At 48.7% G+C, this 18116-nt stretch overlaps 1 protein-coding gene across 1 annotated transcript; it reads left to right on the top strand.

Annotated features, from left to right (window-relative positions):
* The first annotated feature begins 1968 nt into the window (after nt 1-1968).
* LOC137327758 (alpha-1,6-mannosyl-glycoprotein 4-beta-N-acetylglucosaminyltransferase-like) lies at nt 1969-17854 on the top strand. The gene is made up of 3 exons (XM_067993566.1): nt 1969-2112; nt 10342-10489; nt 13620-17854. Exons 1-3 carry the CDS (start codon nt 1981-1983, stop codon nt 14768-14770), a joined length of 1431 nt encoding a protein of 476 aa, XP_067849667.1. The 5' UTR covers nt 1969-1980; the 3' UTR covers nt 14771-17854.
* The last annotated feature ends 262 nt before the right edge of the window (nt 17855-18116 follow it).

Here is an 18116-nt window from a genome sequence, read left to right as displayed (position 1 = left end):
ACTTCTATAAGATCACCCCTAAACCTCCTACTCTCCAGGGAAAAAAGTCCCAGTCTATCCAACCTCTCCCTATAAGTCAAACCATCAAGTCCCGGTAGCATCCTAGTAAATCTTTTCTGCACTCTTTCTAGTTTAATAATATCCTTTCTATCGTAGGTGGAGCAATGGAAATGATTGACAAGAGTCCAGAGTTGGTGGAACGCAGAGATAGCAGAGGGTTGTAGGGGCTGGAGGAGGTTACAGAGATAGGGAGGGGGGGCGAGGCCGTCGAGGGTTTTGAACACAAGGATGAGATTTTTAAAATCGAGGCCTTGCCAGACCGGGAGCCAGTGTCGGTCAGCGAGCACAAGGGTGATGGGTGAACGGGACTTGGTGCGAGTTAAGAAACAGCAGCAGAGCTTTGGATGAGCTCAAGTTTATGGAGGTTGGATGATGGGAGGCCGGCCAGGAGAGCATTGGGATGCAACCATTCCATTGGAATGGAGCCAGGAGGCAACAATGGCATGGATGAGGGTTTCAGCAGCAGATGGCAGGGGAGTTCTCCCGGGTGTCCTGGGCCAATATTTATCCCTCAACCAACAGCACTTAAAGAGACGATCTGGTCATTATCACATTGCTGTTTGTGGGATCTTGCTGTGCGTAAATTGGCTGCCGCATTTCCGAAATTATAACAGCGACTAGACTTCAAAAAGTACTTCGTTGGCTGTGAAGCGTTTTGCGGCACCCTGAGGTCAAGAAAGGCGCTACATAAATGCAAGGGATACAAAATTGGATTGACGGCAGAAGACAGAGGGTGGTTGTCGAGGGTTGTTTTTCAAATTGGAGGCCTGTGTCCAGCGGTGTGCCTCAGGGATCGGTGCTGGGTCCACTGTTATTTGTTATTTATATTAATGATTTGGAGGCATGGTAAGTAAGTTTGCAGATGACACCAAGATTGGTGGCATTGTGGACAGTGAAGAAGGTTATCTAGGATTGCAACGGGATCTTGATAAATTGGGCCAGTGGGCCGATGAATGGCAGATGGAGTTCAGTTTAGATAAATGTGAGGTGATGCATTTTGGTAGATCGAATCGGGCCAGGACCTACTCCGTTAATGGTAGGGCGTTGGGGAGAGTTATAGAACAAAGAGATCTAGGAGTACAGGTTCATAGCTCCTTGAAAGTGGAGTCACAGGTGGATAGGGTGGTGAAGAAGGCATTCAGCATGCTTGGTTTCATTGGTCAGAACATTGAATACAGGAGTTGGGATGTCTTGTTGAAGTTGTACAAGACATTAGTAAGGCCACACTTGGAATACTGTGTACAGTTCTGGTCACCCTATTATAGAAAGGATATTATTAAACTAGAAAGAGTGCAGAAAAGATTTACTAGGATGCTACCGGGACTTGATGGTTTGACTTATAGGGAGAGGTTGGATAGGCTGAGACTTTTCTCCCTGGAGAGTAGGAGGTTAAGGGGTGATCTTATAGAAGTCTATAAAATAATGAGGGGCATAGATAAGGTAGATAGTCAAAATCTTTTCCCAAAGGTAGGGGAGTCTATAACGAGGGGGCATAGATTTAAGGTGAGAGGGGAGAGATACAAAAAGGGTCCAGAGGGGCAATTTTTTCACTCAAAGGGTGGTGAGTGTCTGGAACGAGCTGCCAGAGGCAGTAGTAGAGGCGGGTACAATTTTGCCTTATACAAAGCATTTGGACAGTTACATGGGTAAGATGGGTATAGAGGGATATGGGCCAAGTGCAGGCAATTGGGACGAGCTTAGTGGTATAAACTGGGCGACATGGACATGTTGGGCCGAAGGGCCTGTTTCCATGTTGTAAACTTCTATGATTCTATGATTCTTCTATGATTCTAAGTTCCTCCTTCTTTCCTGGTTGTTTTCTGGCAATGCAATCAATTCCAAACCAGCAATCAACAGAGAGCTACAAATACTTTGATAATTGTCTGTGTTTTCAGGAGTCAGGAGATGAGAAAAGTTGCAATGATATGGAGAACGTTTGCCCGTTGCGTTCGATGCAGGCATCTGCCTTGGCTTGTTCTGTTCGTGGCTGCCATCTTGATTCTCCAGCACAGAATGGACGTTCACCAAGTGAAGAGAGTAGAGCCCTCCCAGGTAAGGGGAAAGGACATCGCAGGGACACTCAACGAAAGTACCAGCACAGCTTGCTTCCAAAACAGCGAAACAATTAAAAGTAGAAAAGTGACAGCACTGAAATAAAAACAGGGAAAACGCAGAGCATCTGAAGAGAAAAGTGAATCAGTTTTCTGGGTGTCGTTAAGTCGTGATTAAGGGTCTCGAGAGAATGGATTTGCATTTATATATCACCTTTTACATCGTCAGTATGTCCCAAAGCATTTAGAGTCATAGAGTCATAGAGTCATAGAGTTATACAACACGGATCGAGGCCCTTCGGCCCATCGTGTCCGCGCCGGCCATCAGCCCTGTCTACTCTAATCCCATATTCCAGCATTTGGTCCCAAAGCATTTCACAGCCAATGAACGACCATTTGAAGTGCAGTCACTTGTTTTTAACGCAAACGCGGTGGCCAATTTATGTACAGCAAGATCCCACAAACAGTAAATGAATGAAATGAAAACAGAAAATGCTGGAGAAGCTCAGCAAGTCAGGCAGCGTCTGTGGAGAAAGAAACAGAGTTAACCTTTCAGGCCGAAGACCTTTCGTCAGAACTGGAAGATGTTAGAATTTTTGAGCAAGTACAGAGTCAGGGAAAGGGTGGGGGAGCGAGGGAGGGAGGAAAGAGGTTTGTGATCGGGTCGAGGGCCCGCATGATTGAACGAATTTGGTTTTGATGATGTTGGTTGCCAGGCATCAGAACTCAGCCTGCTCTTCTGTTGAATCGTGGCCGTGGGATCTTTCACGTCCACCCGAGGGGGACAGGCTGGGCCTCGGTTTAACGTCTCATCTGACAGTGCAGCACTCCCTCAGTCCTGCACTGGGAGTGTCGCTCTGGATCATGGGCTCAAGTCTCTGGCGTGGGGCTTAGAACCCACGATCTTCTGAGTCGGAGACGGAAGTGCTGCCCGCTGAGCCGAGAAACACCAACTGACCCCTCCGAAATGTTAACACATCTTTATTCATTCATGGGATGTGGGCGTCGCTGGCGAGGCCGGCATTTATTGCCCATCCCTAAGTGCCCCTTGAGAAGGTGGTGGTGAGCCGCCTTCTTGAACCGCTGCAGTCCGTGTGGTGAAGGTTCTCCCACAGTGCTGTTGGGAAGGGAGTTCCAGGATTTTGACCCAGCGACGATGAAGGAACGGCCGATATATTTCCAAGTCGGGATGGTGTGTGACTTGGAGGGGAACGTGCAGGTGGTGTTGTTCCCATGTACCTGCTGCTCTTGTCCTTCTAGGTGGTAGAGGTCGCGGGTTTGGGAGGTGCTGTCGAAGAAGCCTTGGCGAGTTGCTGCAGTGCATCCTGCGGATGGTACACACTGCAGCCACTGTGCACCGGTGGTGAAGGGAGTGAATGTTTAGGGTGGTGGATGGGGTGCCAATCAAGCGGGTTGCTTTGTCCTGGATGGTGTTGAGCTTCTTGAGTGTTGTTGGAGCTGCACTCATCCAGGCAAGTGGAGAGTATTCCATCACACACCTGACTTGTGCCTTGTAGATGGTGGAAAGGCTTTGGGGAGTCAGGAGATGAGTCACTCGCCGCAGAATACCCAGCCTCTGACCTGCTCTTGTAGCCACAGTATTTATATGGCAGGTCCAGTTAAGTTTCTGGTCAATGGTGACCCCCAGGATGTTGATGGTGGGGGATTCGGCGACGGTAATGCCGTTGAATGTCAAGGGGAGGTGGTTAGACTCTCTCTTGTTGGAAATGGTCATTGCCTGGCACTTATCTGGCGCGAATGTTACTTGCCACTTATCAGCCCAAGCCTGGATGTTGTCCCTTTGCAGATGCTGACGGACTGTCCTTCTCTGTGTGTCATCTGCTTTTATTTATACTATAACTGAGACGCGCCAGTTAATGGTTCACTAAATGGTTGGCTTGCTTCAAGGAAAGATAAAAGAAAGACTTTGCATTTATTTAGGGTTTTTCTTGACCTCATGATGTCGCAAAGCGCTTCAAAGTACTTTTGTTTGAAGTGAGGTCACTCTTGTAATGTCGAAAAAGCGGCAACCAATTTGCGCACAGGAAGATCCCACAAACAGCCACGTGATAATGACCAGATAATCTGTTTTTAGTGATATTGGTTGAGGGATAAATCTTGGCCCCAGGAAATCGGGGAGAAATCTCCTGCTCCTCTTCTTCAAAATAGTTCCATGGGATCCACCTGAGAGGGCAGACGGAGCCTCGGTTTGGCATCTCGTCCGAAAAACGGCACCTCCGACAGTGCAGCGCTCCCTCAGTATTGCACCGGGAGTGTCGGCCTGGATTACGCGCTCAGGTCTCTGGAGGGGGGCTCGAACGCACGACCTTCTGACTCAGAGACGAAAGGAAAAAGTGTTGGGGAGAACATCCGGGAATAAAATCCCTCTCGCCCATTATCGGGACGGAAAGTCCATCTGGACTTCTTGCCGTTCAATCTGCAGCTCGTCAAAATGAGCAGTGTTATTTTTCTAAATAAAACTGGCTGAAATCACTCTCTAACTGTGCTCCCGAACTGCCCATTCGCTTTAAGGGAGGGAAAATTGTCATATCTTGTCTACCTTGGATGGCACAAAGATTGGTGGCATTGTAAGCAGTGTGGATGAAAACATAAAATTCCAAAGCGATATTGATAGATTAGGTGAATGGGCAAAACTGAGGCAAATGGAATTCAATGTAGACAAATGTGGGGTCATCCACTTTGGATCAAAAAAGGATAGAACAGGGTACTTTCTAAATGGTAAAAAGTTAAAAACAGTGGATGTCCAAAGGGACTTAGGAGTTCAGGTACATCGATCATTGAAGTGTCATGAACAGGTGCAGTAAATAATCAAGAAGGCTAATGGAATGCTGGCCTTTATATCTCGAGGACTAGAGTACAAGGGGGCAGAAGTTATGCTGCAGCTATACAAAACCCTGGTTAGACCGCACCTGGAGTACTGTGAGCAGTTCTGGGCACCGCACCTTCGGAAGGACATATTGGCCTTGGAGGGAGTGCAGCGTAGGTTTACTGGAATGATACCCGGACTTCAAGGGTTAAGTTACGAGGAGAGATTACACAAATTGGGGTTGTATTCTCTGGAGTTTCGAAGGTTAAGGGGTGATCTGATCAAAGTTTATAAGATATTAAGGGGAACAGATAGGGTGGATAGAGAGAAACTATTTCCGCTGGTTGGGGATTCTCGGAGTAGGGGGCACAGTCGAAAAATTAGAACCAGACCTTTCAGGAGCGAGATTAGAAAACATTTCTACACACAAAGGGTGGTAGAAGTTTGGAACTCCCTTCCGCAAACGGCAATTGATACTGGCTCAATTGCTAAATTTAAATCTGAGATAGATAGCTTTTTGGCAACCAAAGGTATTAAGGGATATGGGCCAAAGGCAGGTATATGGAGTTAGATCACAGATCAGCCATGATCTTCTCAAATGGCGGAGCAGGCACGAGGGGCTGAATGGCCTACTCCTGTTCCTATGGCAGAAGGCGAACTAGATCGACCTTCATCTCTTCTCGTTCTCAATTCCTGTGTTGAAAATCACAGTCTGGCGTGCACTGAAATTTCCAGGGGCGAGGTCGTGTCGTGGAATATAGGAGCTGGACGAGGTCATTCGGCCCCTTGAGTCTGTTCTGGACTAATAATCCAGAGAGTGATTGAGTTCAAATCGCACCATTGGCGCTTTGAGAATTTGAACTTAGTTTAAAAAAAAACCTGAAAATCTTAAGCTGGGATCAGCCAAAGTGACCGCGAATCTGTCAGATTGTCGTAAAAACCCAACTGGTTCACAGTTGTCCCTTTTTAGGGAAGGAAACCTGCCGTCCTCACCCGGTCTGGGCCTATATGTGACTCCAGTCCCCACAACGACGTGGTTGACTTTGAACTGCCCTCTGAAGTGGCCTCTCAGTTGTATCAAAATCAGGGCAACTGGGGATGGGCAATAAATGCCGGCCTTGCCAGCGACGCCCACATCCCAAGAATGAATAGTTTAAAAAAATATTAGATTTCTTTAGAAACCTGCCATGTAAATTATTTACAAAGGCTTGTGGCTGTGTTCAAAGACAGGATGGAAACTCTGCAGTTATCGGGGTCTTGTTTTTTTCATCCTGGGCCAATGGTGAAATTTCTGATTTCTTTTTAATCAAACCAATCCTTCTCTCGAAAGATCATGCCTTACATCACTTGATCGAAACATAGAACCAACGAATATTGTTCCAGAATTTTTTTTTGTTATTCGTTCGTGGGATGTGGGCGTCGCTGGCGAGGCCGGCATTTATTGCCCATCCCGAATTGCCCTTGAGAAGGTGGTGGTGAGCCGCCTTCTTGAACCGCTGCAGTCCGTGTGGTGACGGTTCTCCCACAGTGCTGTTAGGAAGGGAGTTCCAGGATTTTGACCCAGCGACGATGAAGGAACGGCCGATATATTTCCAAGTTGGGATGGTGTGTGACTTGGAGGGGAACGTGCAGGTGGTGTTGTTCCCATGTGCCTGCTGCTCTTGTCCTTCTAGGTGGTGGAGGTCGCGGGTTTGGGAGGTGCTGTCGTAGAAGCCTTGGTGAGTTGCTGCAGTGCATCCTGTGGACGGTACACACTGCAGCCACGGTGCGCCGGTGATGAAGGGAGTGAACGTTTAGGGTGGTGGATGGGGTGCCAATCAAGCGGGCTGCTTTGTCCTGGATGGTGTCGAGCTTCTTGAGTGTTGTTGGAGCTGCACTCATCCAGGCAAGTGGAGAGTATTCCATCACACTCCTGACTTGTGCCTTGTAGATGGTGGAAAGGCTTTGGGGAGTCAGGAGGTGAGTCACTCGCCGCAGAATACCCAGCCTCTGACCTGCTCTTATAGCCACAGTATTTATGTGGCTGATCCAGTTAAGTTTCTGGTCAATGGTGACCCCCAGGATGTTGATGGTGGGGGATTCAGTGAATTGTTTCAGAATTAAACACTGGAAATGCTGGAAACACTCAGGCAGCATCTGTAGAGAGAGAGAGAAACAAAGTTAACGTTTCAGTTTGATGATCTCAGAAACATAGAAAAATAGAAAATAGGAGCGAGAGTAGGCCATTCGGCCCTTCGGGCCTGCTCCACCATTCAAAATGATCATGGCTGATCGTCTAACTCAGTGCCCTGTTCCCACTTTATCCCCATATCCCTTTATCCCTTTAGCGTTAAGAAATATATCTATCTCCTTCTTGAATACATCTAATGACTTGGCCTCCACTGCCTTCTGTGGTAGAGAATTCCACAGGTTCACCACCCTCTGAGTGGAGAAATTTCTCCTCATCTCGGTTCTAAATAAGAACAAGAACATAAGAAATAGGAGCAGGAGTAGGCCAATCGGCCCCTCGAGCCTGCTCCGCCATTCAATAAGATCATGGCTGATCTGATCCTAACCTCAAATCTAAATTCATGTCCAATTTCCTGCCCGCTCCCTGTAACCCCTAATTCCCTTTACTTCTAGGAAACTGTCTATTTCTGTTTTGAATTTATTTCATGATGTAGCTTCCTGGGGCAGCAAATTCCACAGACCTACTACCCTCTGAGTGAAGAAGTTTCTCCTCATCTCAGTTTTGAAAGAGCAGCCCCTTATTCTAAGATTATGCCCCCTCGTTCTAGTTTCACCCATCCTTGGGAACATCCTTACCGCATCCACCCGATCAAGCCCCTTCACAATCTTATATGTTTCAATAAGATCGCCTCTCATTCTTCTGAACTCCAATGAGTAGAGTCCCAATCTACTCAACCTCTCCTCATATGTCCGCCCCCCTCATCCCCGGGATTAACCGAGTGAACCTTCTTTGCACTGCCTCGAGAGTAAGTATGTCTTTTCTTAAGTATGGAGACCAAAACTGTATGCAGTATTCCAGGTGCGGTCTCACCAATACCTTATATAACTGCAGCAATACCTCACTGTTTTTATATTCTATCCCCCTAGTAATAAAAGCCAACATTCCGTTGGCCTTCTTGATCACCTGCTGCACCAGCATACTAACTTTTTGATTTTCTTGCACTGGGACCCCCAGATCCCTTTGTACTGCAGTACTTTCCAGTTTCTCGCCATTAAGATAATAACTTGCTCTCTGATTTTTCCTGCCATCTGATGAGATGTTAAACCGAGGACCTGTCTGCCCCTCAGGTGGACGTGAAAGATCCCACGGCCGCTATTTTGAAGAAGAGCAGGGGAGTTCTCTCCCCGGTGTCCTGGGGGCAATGTTAATCCATCAACCAACATCACTAAAAAACAGATTATCTGGTCATTGTCACACTGTGGGATCTTGCTGTGTGCAAACGGGCTGCATTACAACAGTGAGTACACTTCAAAAGTACTCAATTGGCTGTAAAGCACTTTGGGACGTCCTGAGGTAGCGAAAGGCGCTATTTAAATTTTTTTTTTTTTTTTATTCGTTCACGGGATGTGAGCGTCGCTGGCGAGGCCGGCATTTATTGCCCATCCCTAATTGCCCTCGAGAAGGTGGTGGTGAGCCGTCTTCTTGAACCGCTGCAGTCCGTGTGGTGAAGGTTCTTCCACAGTGCTGTTAGGAAGGGAGTTCCAGGATTTTGACCCAGCGACAATGAAGGAACGGCCGATATATTTCCAAGTCGGGATGGTGTGTGACTTGGAGGGGAACGTGCAGGTGGTGTTGTTCCCATGTGCCTGCTGCTCTTGTCCTTCTAGGTGGTAGAGGTCGCGGGTTTGGGAGGTGCTGTCGAAGAAGCCTTGGCGAGTTGCTGCAGTGCATCCTGTGGATGGTACACACTGCAGCCACTGTGCGCCGGTGGTGAAGGGAGTGAATGTTTAGGGTGATGGATGGGGTGCCAATCAAGCGGGCTGCTTTATCTTGGATGGTGTCGAGCTTCTTGAGTGTTGTTGGAGCTGCACTCATCCAGGCAAGTGGGGAGTATTCCATCACACTCCTGACTTGTGCCTTGTAGATGGTGGAAAGGCTTTGGGGAGTCAGGAGGTGAGTCACTCGCCGCAGAATACCCAGCCTCTGACCTGCTCTCGTAGCCACAGTATTTATATGGCTGGTCCAGTTAAGTTTCTGGTCAATAGTGACCCCCAGGATCTTGATGGTGGGGGATTCGGCGACGGTAATGCCGTTGAATGTCAAGGGGAGGTGGTTAGACTTTCTCTTGTTGGAGATGGTCATTGCCTGGCACTTACCTGGCGCGAATGTTACTTGCCACTTATGAGCCCAAGCCTGGATGTTGTCCAGGTCTTGCTGCATGCGGGCTCGGACTGCTTCATTATCTGAGGGGTTGCGAATGGAACTGAACACTGTGCAGTCATCAGCGAACATCCCCATTTCTGACCTTATGATGGAGGGAAGGTCATTGATGAAGCAGCTGAAGATGATTGGGCCTCGGACACTGCCCTGAGGAACTCCTGCAGCAATGTCCTGGGGCTGAGACGATTGGCCTCCAACAACCACTACCATCTTCCTTTGTGCTAGGTATGACTCCAGCCACTGGAGAGTTTTCCCCCTGATTACCATGGACTTCAATTTTACTAGGGCTCCTTGGTGCCACACTCGGTCAAATGCTGCCTTGATGTCAAGGGCAGTCACTCTCACCTCACCTCTGGAATTCAGCTCTTTTGTCCATGTTTGGACCAAGGCTGTAATGAGGTCTGGAGCCGAGTGGTCCTGGCGGAACCCAAATTGAGCATCGGTGAGCAGGTTATTGGTGAGTAAGTGCCGCTTGATAGCACTGTCGACGACACCTTCCATCACTTTGCTGATGATTGAGAGTAGACTGATGGGGTGGTAATTGGCCGGATTGGATTTGTCCTGCTTTTTGTGGACAGGACATACCTGGGCAATTTTCCACATTGTCGGGTAGATGCCAGTGTTGTAGCTGTACTGGAACAGCTTGGCTAGAGGCGCAGCTAGTTCTGGAGCACAAGTCTTCAGCACTACAGCTGGGATGTTGTCGGGGCCCATAGCCTTTGCTGTATCCAGTGCACTCAGCCGTTTCTTGATATCACGTGGAGTGAATCGAATTGGCTGAAGACTGGCTTCCGTGATATCGCAAGTCTTTATCGATGCCACGCGATTCCAACTTTTTTTCTGAGGTTAGGATCAGATCAGCCGTGATCTTATTGAATGGCGGAGCAGGCTCGAGGGGCCGATTGGCCTACTCCTGCTCCTATTTCTTCTGTTCTTTTTACTTTGTAAATATCACTCCTAAATAAAATTGACTCATATGCACCCGTGTGTCCCTTTCACTCCTCTGATTTCAGGACGTTGCTCGGAATGAACAAAATCGCAGTGGGGAAGTCGGGAGAGAATGTCTCCAGAGAAGGCAGAACGCAACAGCTGAGATCGAGATTTCTCAACCGCTGGACATTTCTTATTTATATTTAGCGGGGACTCTTCCCAAAAGTAGAAGTAAGTACTCATGATTTTTCACGATTTGGTACAGCACAGAAAGAGGCCATTCGGCCCATTTTGCCTGTGCCGGCTGTTTGAAAGAGCTGTCCAATTAAGAACATAAGAACATAAGGAATAGGAGCAGGAGGAGGCCAATCGGCCCCTCGAGCCTGCTCCGCCATTCAATAAGATCATGGCTGATCTGATCCTAACCTCAAATCTAAATTCATGTCCAATTTCCTGCCCGCTCCCCGTAACCCCGAATTCCCTTTTACTTCTCGGAAACTGTCTATTTCTGTTTTAAATTTATTTAATGATGTAGCTTCCTGGGGCAGCAAATTCCACAGACCTACTACCCTCTGAGTGAAGAAGTTTCTCCTCATCTCAGTTTTGAAAGAGCAGCCCCTTATTCTAAGATTATGCCCCCTAGTTCTAGTTTCACCCATCCTTGGGAACATCCTTACCGCATCCACCCGTTCAAGCCCCTTCACAATCTTACATGTTTCATTCCCCCCCTGCTCTTTCCCCGTAGCCCTGCAAATTTTTCCTTTTCAAGTATTTATCCAATTCCCTTTTGAAAGTTATTATTGAATCTGCTTCCACCGCCCTTTCAGGCAGCGCGTTCCAGATCGTAGCAACTCGCTGCGTTTTTTAAAAGTAATTCTCCTCATCTCCCCCTTTTGCCCAATTAAAGTTTGTTTTGTAGGGTTATATTTCACGTGAAATAAACCATAATGAGAACGATTTAGCGCTTGTGAGCACAGGCTGAGCTTCTCGAGTGTCTTACATAAGAAATAGGAGCAGGAGTAGGCCAATCGGCCCCTCGTCTTCCTACCAAATCCTCCTGCTTCTACCATCCGTAAACAGCGAGTGATCCAGGACGCTGAGACTGTATCTCTGTCCGCAGCGAGGGCCCATCCTCATCGCCCTTGTTTTCACCAAATTCCAATGGCCTGCTGTCTCCCAGAGAATCAAATTTAAGGTTTTCCTCCTTGGCTTCAAAATCTCCCACAGATTCGTCTCTCCCCCACCTTTTAAAAAAAAAATTATTCATTCTCGGGATGTGGGCGTCGCTGGCAAGGCTGGCATTTATTGCCCACATCCCCTAGTACGACCCAGGATCTCGCTAGACCCACTTCAGAGGGCAGTTAAGAGTCAGCCACGTTGGTGTGTGGGGACTGGTGTCACATATAGGCCCAGACCGGGTAAGGAGGGCAGGTTTCATGGAATCATAGAAGTTTACATTGCCAGAAAACAACCAGGAAAGAAGGAGGAACTTAGAATCATAGAATCATAGAATCATAGAAGTTTACAACATGGAAACAGGCCCTTCGGCCCAACATGTCCATGTCGCCCAGTTTATACCACTAAGCTCGTCCCAATTGCCTGCACTTGGCCCATATCCCTCTATACCCATCTTACCCATGTAACTGTCCAAATGCTTTTTAAAAGACAAAATTGTACCCGCCTCTACTACTGCCTCTGGCAGCTCGTTCCAGACACTCACCACCCTTTGAGTGAAAAAACTGCCCCTCTGGACCCTTTTGTATCTCTCCCCTCTCACCTTAAATCTATGCCCCCTCGTTTCCTTCCCCAAAGGGACATTGGTGAACCAGTTGGGTTTTTAATGACAACCCGACAGCTTCACGGTCACTCTTACTGACCCCGGCTTTTTATTCCAAATTTTTCATACTGGTCGGATTTGAATTCATGGTCTCTGGACTCCTATTTCAGCAACCATAACCGCTGCACTATCATACCCTGTATACGTGTCCCTGCACACACCCTCCAGCCCTGAAACACTGGTCTACTCCTCGTTCCCCAACTCCCTCCACTCCGGTAGTTTTTGCCTCCTTCAGAAACAATGTGCGACACTGTGGAGCAAGGAACGAGCATTTGGTCCATTCCTTCGTCAGAGCATCAACAATATTCTCCAACTCGGGCTCCATCCTGAATATTCCGATGCTCTCCCGGCCGGCCTCCCATCTTCCAGCCTCCATAAACTTGAGCTCATCCAAAACTATCCTGACTCGCACCGAGTCCCGTTCTCCCGTCGCCCCCTGTAGCTCGCTGACCGACATTGGCCGGCAACACCTCAATTATTAAAATTCTCATCCTTGTTTTCAAATCCCTCCGTGGCCCTCGCCCCCCCCTCCCTATCTCTGTAACCTCCTACAACCCTCCGAGATCTCTGCGCTCCTCCAATTCCGGCCTCTTCTGCATCCCCGATTTCCATCGCTCCACCATTGGCGGCCGTGCCTTCAGCTGCCCGGGCCCTAAGCTCTTAAGTTACAGAAATCCCCCACAATCAACATCCTGGGGGTCACCATTGACCAGAAACTTAACTGGACCTGCCATATAAATACTGTGGCTACAAGAGCAGGTCAGAGGCTGGGTATTCTGCGGCGAGTGACTCACCTCCTGACTCCCCAAAGCCTTTCCACCATCTACAAGGCACAAGTCAGGAGTGTGATGGAATACTCTCCACTTGCCTGGATGAGTGCAGCTCCAACAACACTCAAGAAGCTCGACACCATCCAGGACAAAGCAGCCCGCTTGATTGGCACCCCATCCACCACCCTAAACATTCGCTCCCTTCACCACCGGCGCACAGTGGCTGCAGTGTGTACCATCCACAGGATGCACTGCAGCAACTCGCCAAGGCTTCTTCGACAGCACCTCCCAAACCCGCGACCTCTACCACCTAGAAGGACAAGGGCAGCAGGTACATGGGAACAACACCACCTGCACGTTCCCCTCCAAGTCACACACCATCCCGACTTGGAAATATATCGGCCGTTCCTTCATAGTCGCTGGGTCAAAATCCTGGAACTCCCTTCCCAACAGCACTGTGGGAGAACCGTCACCACACGGACTGCAGCGGTTCAAGAAGGCGGCTCACCACCACCTTCTCAAGGGGCAACTAGGGATGGGCAATAAATGCCGGCCTCGCCAGCGATGCCCACATCCCATGAACGAATAAAAAAAAATGATAGGGAGTTGAGGTCGAAGGTCAGCCATGATCTTATTGAATGGCGGAGCAGGCTCGAGGGGCCGTATGGCCTACTCCTGCTCCTATTTCTTATGTTCCTGAACTAGAGCATTGTTCATTTTTATCGTAGACATGCAATTTTTTTTTTTGTCTCAGAATACTTATCGATAGGGATCTCGTCGGTCAGGCGAGTGAAAGAGAACTACCTGCTGGACACCCTCCAGTCCATTTTTGAGAAGTCCAGCGACGTGGAGCTGGAGCAGATGGTGGTGGTGATCTACCTCGCTGAATTTGATGTGTCGTGGAGCACAAGGACCGCTGCAGAAATCAAAGCCAAGTTTGGTTCGCACGTCGGCGCAGGACGCCTGCTTATCATCCAATGTTCAAAGGACATCTACCCAACGCTGGAGGGCCTCAAGAGAAACTACAATGATCCTGAGGAGAGAGTCCAGTTCAGGTCAAAGCAGAACGTGGATTATGCTTTCCTGGTCAACTTCTGCTCCGACCTATCCGACCACTACTTAATGTTGGAGGACGACGTTTTGTGCGCCCAGAACTTTCTCTCTTCGATCAAGAGATCCGTTGCCTCGACCAAGGGTTCACCCTGGACGACCCTGACCTTTTCAAAGTTGGGCTACATCGGGAAGCTCTACCGCAACGCCGACCTCCCCAAGCTGGCCAGGTTCCTGCTGATGTTTTACGACGAGATGCCTTGTGACTGGCTGCTGGAGCTGTTCCGCAAGGCCGAGGCGCAGCCTCACGAGATGAGGTTTAAGCCGTCCCTCTTCCAACACATGGGCACCTACTCCTCGTTCAAGGGGAAGCGCAACCAGCTGAAGGACGACGAGTTCCGGGAGTTCGTGGGCAGTTTGCCCGACAATCCCCCTGCCTTGGTTTTCACCGACATCCAAGTACACGAGCAGCACTCGCCAGGCAAGGCCTACGAGTTCGGGACTGGCCATTTCTGGGGCAAGTCCCCCAGAAAGGGAAACTATTTCCTCGTCGTTTTTGAGCGTCCGGTTGAGATATCGGAAATCTACATTTGGACGGGGTCACCTGAACACAAAGGGGACATTCTCCATTCTGGGATGGTTGAACTGGGCAGAGGCAAGGCACAAGAGAAGAGTCATCAAGACTGCAAATCTTACGCTCAACTCGGCCCATTCAACTCAGGGAAGTTTGAAATGAAGAATGTTTCGACTTTTACCTCTGAACCGATTGAATGCGTACGAGTGTTGGTAACAGGAGATCAGATAGACTGGCTTATAATTTCTGACGTGAATATTTGGATTAAAACGGGGAAATAATTTCACAACCCCCACCCACTTCTCCCTCTCTTTGGGTTCCCTCTCCCAAAGTTCAACAATTAAGTGATGACCGACTGAACCCTCCTCCTTATATTCTCTTACCGTTCCCATTGGTTCAGCCATGCTTTGCCTTGGTCCTCCGCTGGACGCTGGCGGGAGGCAGTCACTCTCAATGTTTTTCTCGGTTCCAGCTCAAAGGCTGTTGGCAGAGGCAACTTGCCGGTGTCGTCATTAGACCCTGGAGAAGGTGCGAAGAAAGATTTGCAAGGGTGGTAGCAGAACTGAGAGGATATCCTCATCAGGAAAGGCTGAACAGGCTGGGGCTCTTCTTTCTCTGGAAAAGAGAAGACTGAGGGGTGACCCGATAGAGGTCTTTAAAAATTATGAAGGTCTTCGATAGGGTTGCCGTAGAGATGTTTCCACTTGCGGGGGAGACCGGAACTAGGGGCCACAAGTATAAGATGGAGAGCATTCCATCGCACTCCTGACTTGTGCCTTTGTAGGTGGTGGAGAGGCTTTGGGGAGTCGGGAGGCGAGTCACTCGCCGCAGAATACCTGCTCCAGTATCCGCAATATTTTACGGCTGGTCCAGTTCAGCTTCTGGCCAATGGTGACACCGCGCCCCCACACTCCCAGGACTCTGGTGGTGGGGGACTTGCCAATGGCGGTGCTGTTGAATCTCAGACTGCCGTCACTCGACCGCTGACTCGGGGTCAACGGCAAGGAGCAAATTACTCTTTAGGGATTTCAGTCGTGTGGAGAGACTGGAGGAGCTGGGATTGTTCTCCTTAGAGCAGAGATGGTTAAGGGGGAGATTTAATAGAGGTGTTCCAAATCATGAAGGGGTTTCATGGAGTAAATCAGGAGAAACCCTTTCCAGTGTCAGGAGGGTCGCTAACCAGAGGACGCAGATTTAAGATAATTGGCAAAAGAACCAGAGAGGAGATGAGGAGAATTTTGTTTTTGTTATGATCTGGAACGCGCTGCCAGATTCAATAGTAACTTTCAAAAGGGAGTTGGAGAAATATTTAAAAAGGGAAAATTTGCAGGGCTGTGAGGGGAATGATGTGGAGATGCCGGTGATGGACTGGGGTGGACAAATGCAAGGAATCTTACAACACCAGGTTATAGTCCGACAATTTTATTTTAAAATCACAAGCTTTCGGAGATTATCCCCTTCATCAGGTGAATGAGTGAAAGGTTCTCAAATCGCATATCTTATACTAGGCTGGGACAGCGTCACACCAATCAAAAGGCGTCGTTGTTGTTCAAACGGGCCAGCCACGGAGAACAGCACGTCCCAGTACACTGGATGTACATTGTGTCAGATTACACAGACAGAGAGAAAGAGACCCAAATGGCAGTGAGAGAGAGAGAGAATATTAAAAACCGATAATTTTTTTTCCTTGCTGGTGGGGTAACGTGTTGCGTGACACGAACCCAAGATCCCGGTTGAGGCCGTCCTCATGGGCGCGGAACTTGGCTATCAACTTCTGCTCGACGATTTTGCGTTGTCGTGTGTCTCGAAGGCCGCCTTGGAGAACGCTTACCCGAAGATCGGTGGCTGAATGTCCCTGACTGCTGAAGCGTTCCCCGACTGGGAGGGAACCCTCCTGTCTGGCGATTGTTGCGCGGTGTCCGTTCATCCGTTGGAATGGGACTAATTGGATAGCTCTTTCAAGGAGCCTGCACAGGTTCGATGGAGACCCTTAGCCCCCTGTGCTGTAAGGTTGTATGACACTCTCTTACCCACTTGGCGGGAGCCTAGCTTTAAAAAAAAATTCAATTCTGCTCGGCTGTGATTTCAGATTCAAGCGCGGGGTGGCCGTCCCTTCAATGCCGTGTCTCGAGTCTCGGTCAGGAGGTCGTGGGTTCGAGTCCCTCTCCAGAGACTTGAGGGCATAATCCAGGCCGGCACTCCCAGCGCCAGCACTGAGGGAGCGCTGCACTGTCGGAGGTGCCGCCTTTCGGATGAGACGTGAAACTACAAGGCCCTGTCTGCCTTCTCCAGCGGACGGAAAAGATCCAACGGCCCGATTCAAGGATACAGGGCTATGGGGAGGGCAGTCGGGTTAGTTTGGGATTGCTCCACCAAAGAGCTGGCACGGGTATGATGGGCCGAATGGCAGCCTCGTGCACTGTAAACTTGTTTGGTTCTAACAATGTGGTAAATAAATGTGGAATAAGCTCCTTCCGACCGGAGGCATTCAAAAATCCCGTCTTTCTTTTGCCGACAATGAGTTACTGGAAACGGCCTGAATGTGAGGTTTTCAATTCTGTTGAATTGCACCAGAGGGCAGCAGAAGCCAACAAAAAAATCTGCATCCACAGAAACGGTTTCTCCGGCAAGAGGGACATATTTTACTTTTTTTCATAAAATAAACCTTGTGTGCGGTGATTGAATCTTTAAAAAGTTACGATCAGCGCTCCAATGATGGTGTAAGACAGCGCCGACGTACAGTGATATGTGCTGCCCTCGATCACGGTGTTAGCTCAGCGGGGAGCCCTCTCACTTCTCAGTCAGACAGCTCGTGGGCTCGCAGCCACCGCAACCCCCACCTCCAGAGACTTGTACGCATAATCCAGGCCGACGCTCCCCGCGCAGTACTGAGGGAGCGCTGCGCTGTCGGAGGTGCCGTCTTTCGGATGAGACGTCAAACCGAGGCCCCGTCTGCCCCTCTCGGGCGGGTATGAAAGATCCCCATGGCCACTATTTTTGAAGAAAAGCAGGGGGGAGTTCTCCCCAATATTTATCCCCCATCCAACACAGATTAGCTGGTCATTTCTCCCATTGCTGTTTGTGGGATCTTCCTGTGCACAAATTGGCTGTCTTATGTCCTACGATGACAAGAGTGACCACACTTGGAGGAACAGAAGTAGTTAATCGGCTGTAAAGTGCCCCTGGCTCGTCCTGAGGTCGTGAAAGGCGCCATATAAATGCAAGTTCTTTCTTTAAAGACTTTTCAAATGAGATTTTAGATTGAGGTGAGAATGATAAGCAAACACAGTTTTCGTTTGCTAATTTCTAGATTTTGCTGCCATATTTTTATGTGAATTGTATCCAGATGAACCGATGCATTAAAAAAGAGTTTATTTTAAAAAAGATGATTGCTCAAAAAGTTGTGTTAATTTTAAAGAGGTCGGGACAGATTTAAAATTCAAAATAATTAGCAGTGAGAGACTGATGGTGAACCGGTAATGGAGAGGGCAGGAGGGGCATGTTCTGAAAGGTCATCAAGAGAAGGACAAGGAGGGAAGTTAGAACATTGAACGCGTTACCACAAGAGACTATTGCAGCAGAGACGAACATTTAAAAGGTAATTGGGTTTTTTTTTATTCGTTCATG

Source organism: Heptranchias perlo, chromosome 12 (assembly GCF_035084215.1).
Source record: "Heptranchias perlo isolate sHepPer1 chromosome 12, sHepPer1.hap1, whole genome shotgun sequence".
NCBI lineage: Eukaryota > Metazoa > Chordata > Chondrichthyes > Hexanchiformes > Hexanchidae > Heptranchias > Heptranchias perlo.
This window is presented reverse-complemented; position numbering and strand designations above follow the sequence as displayed.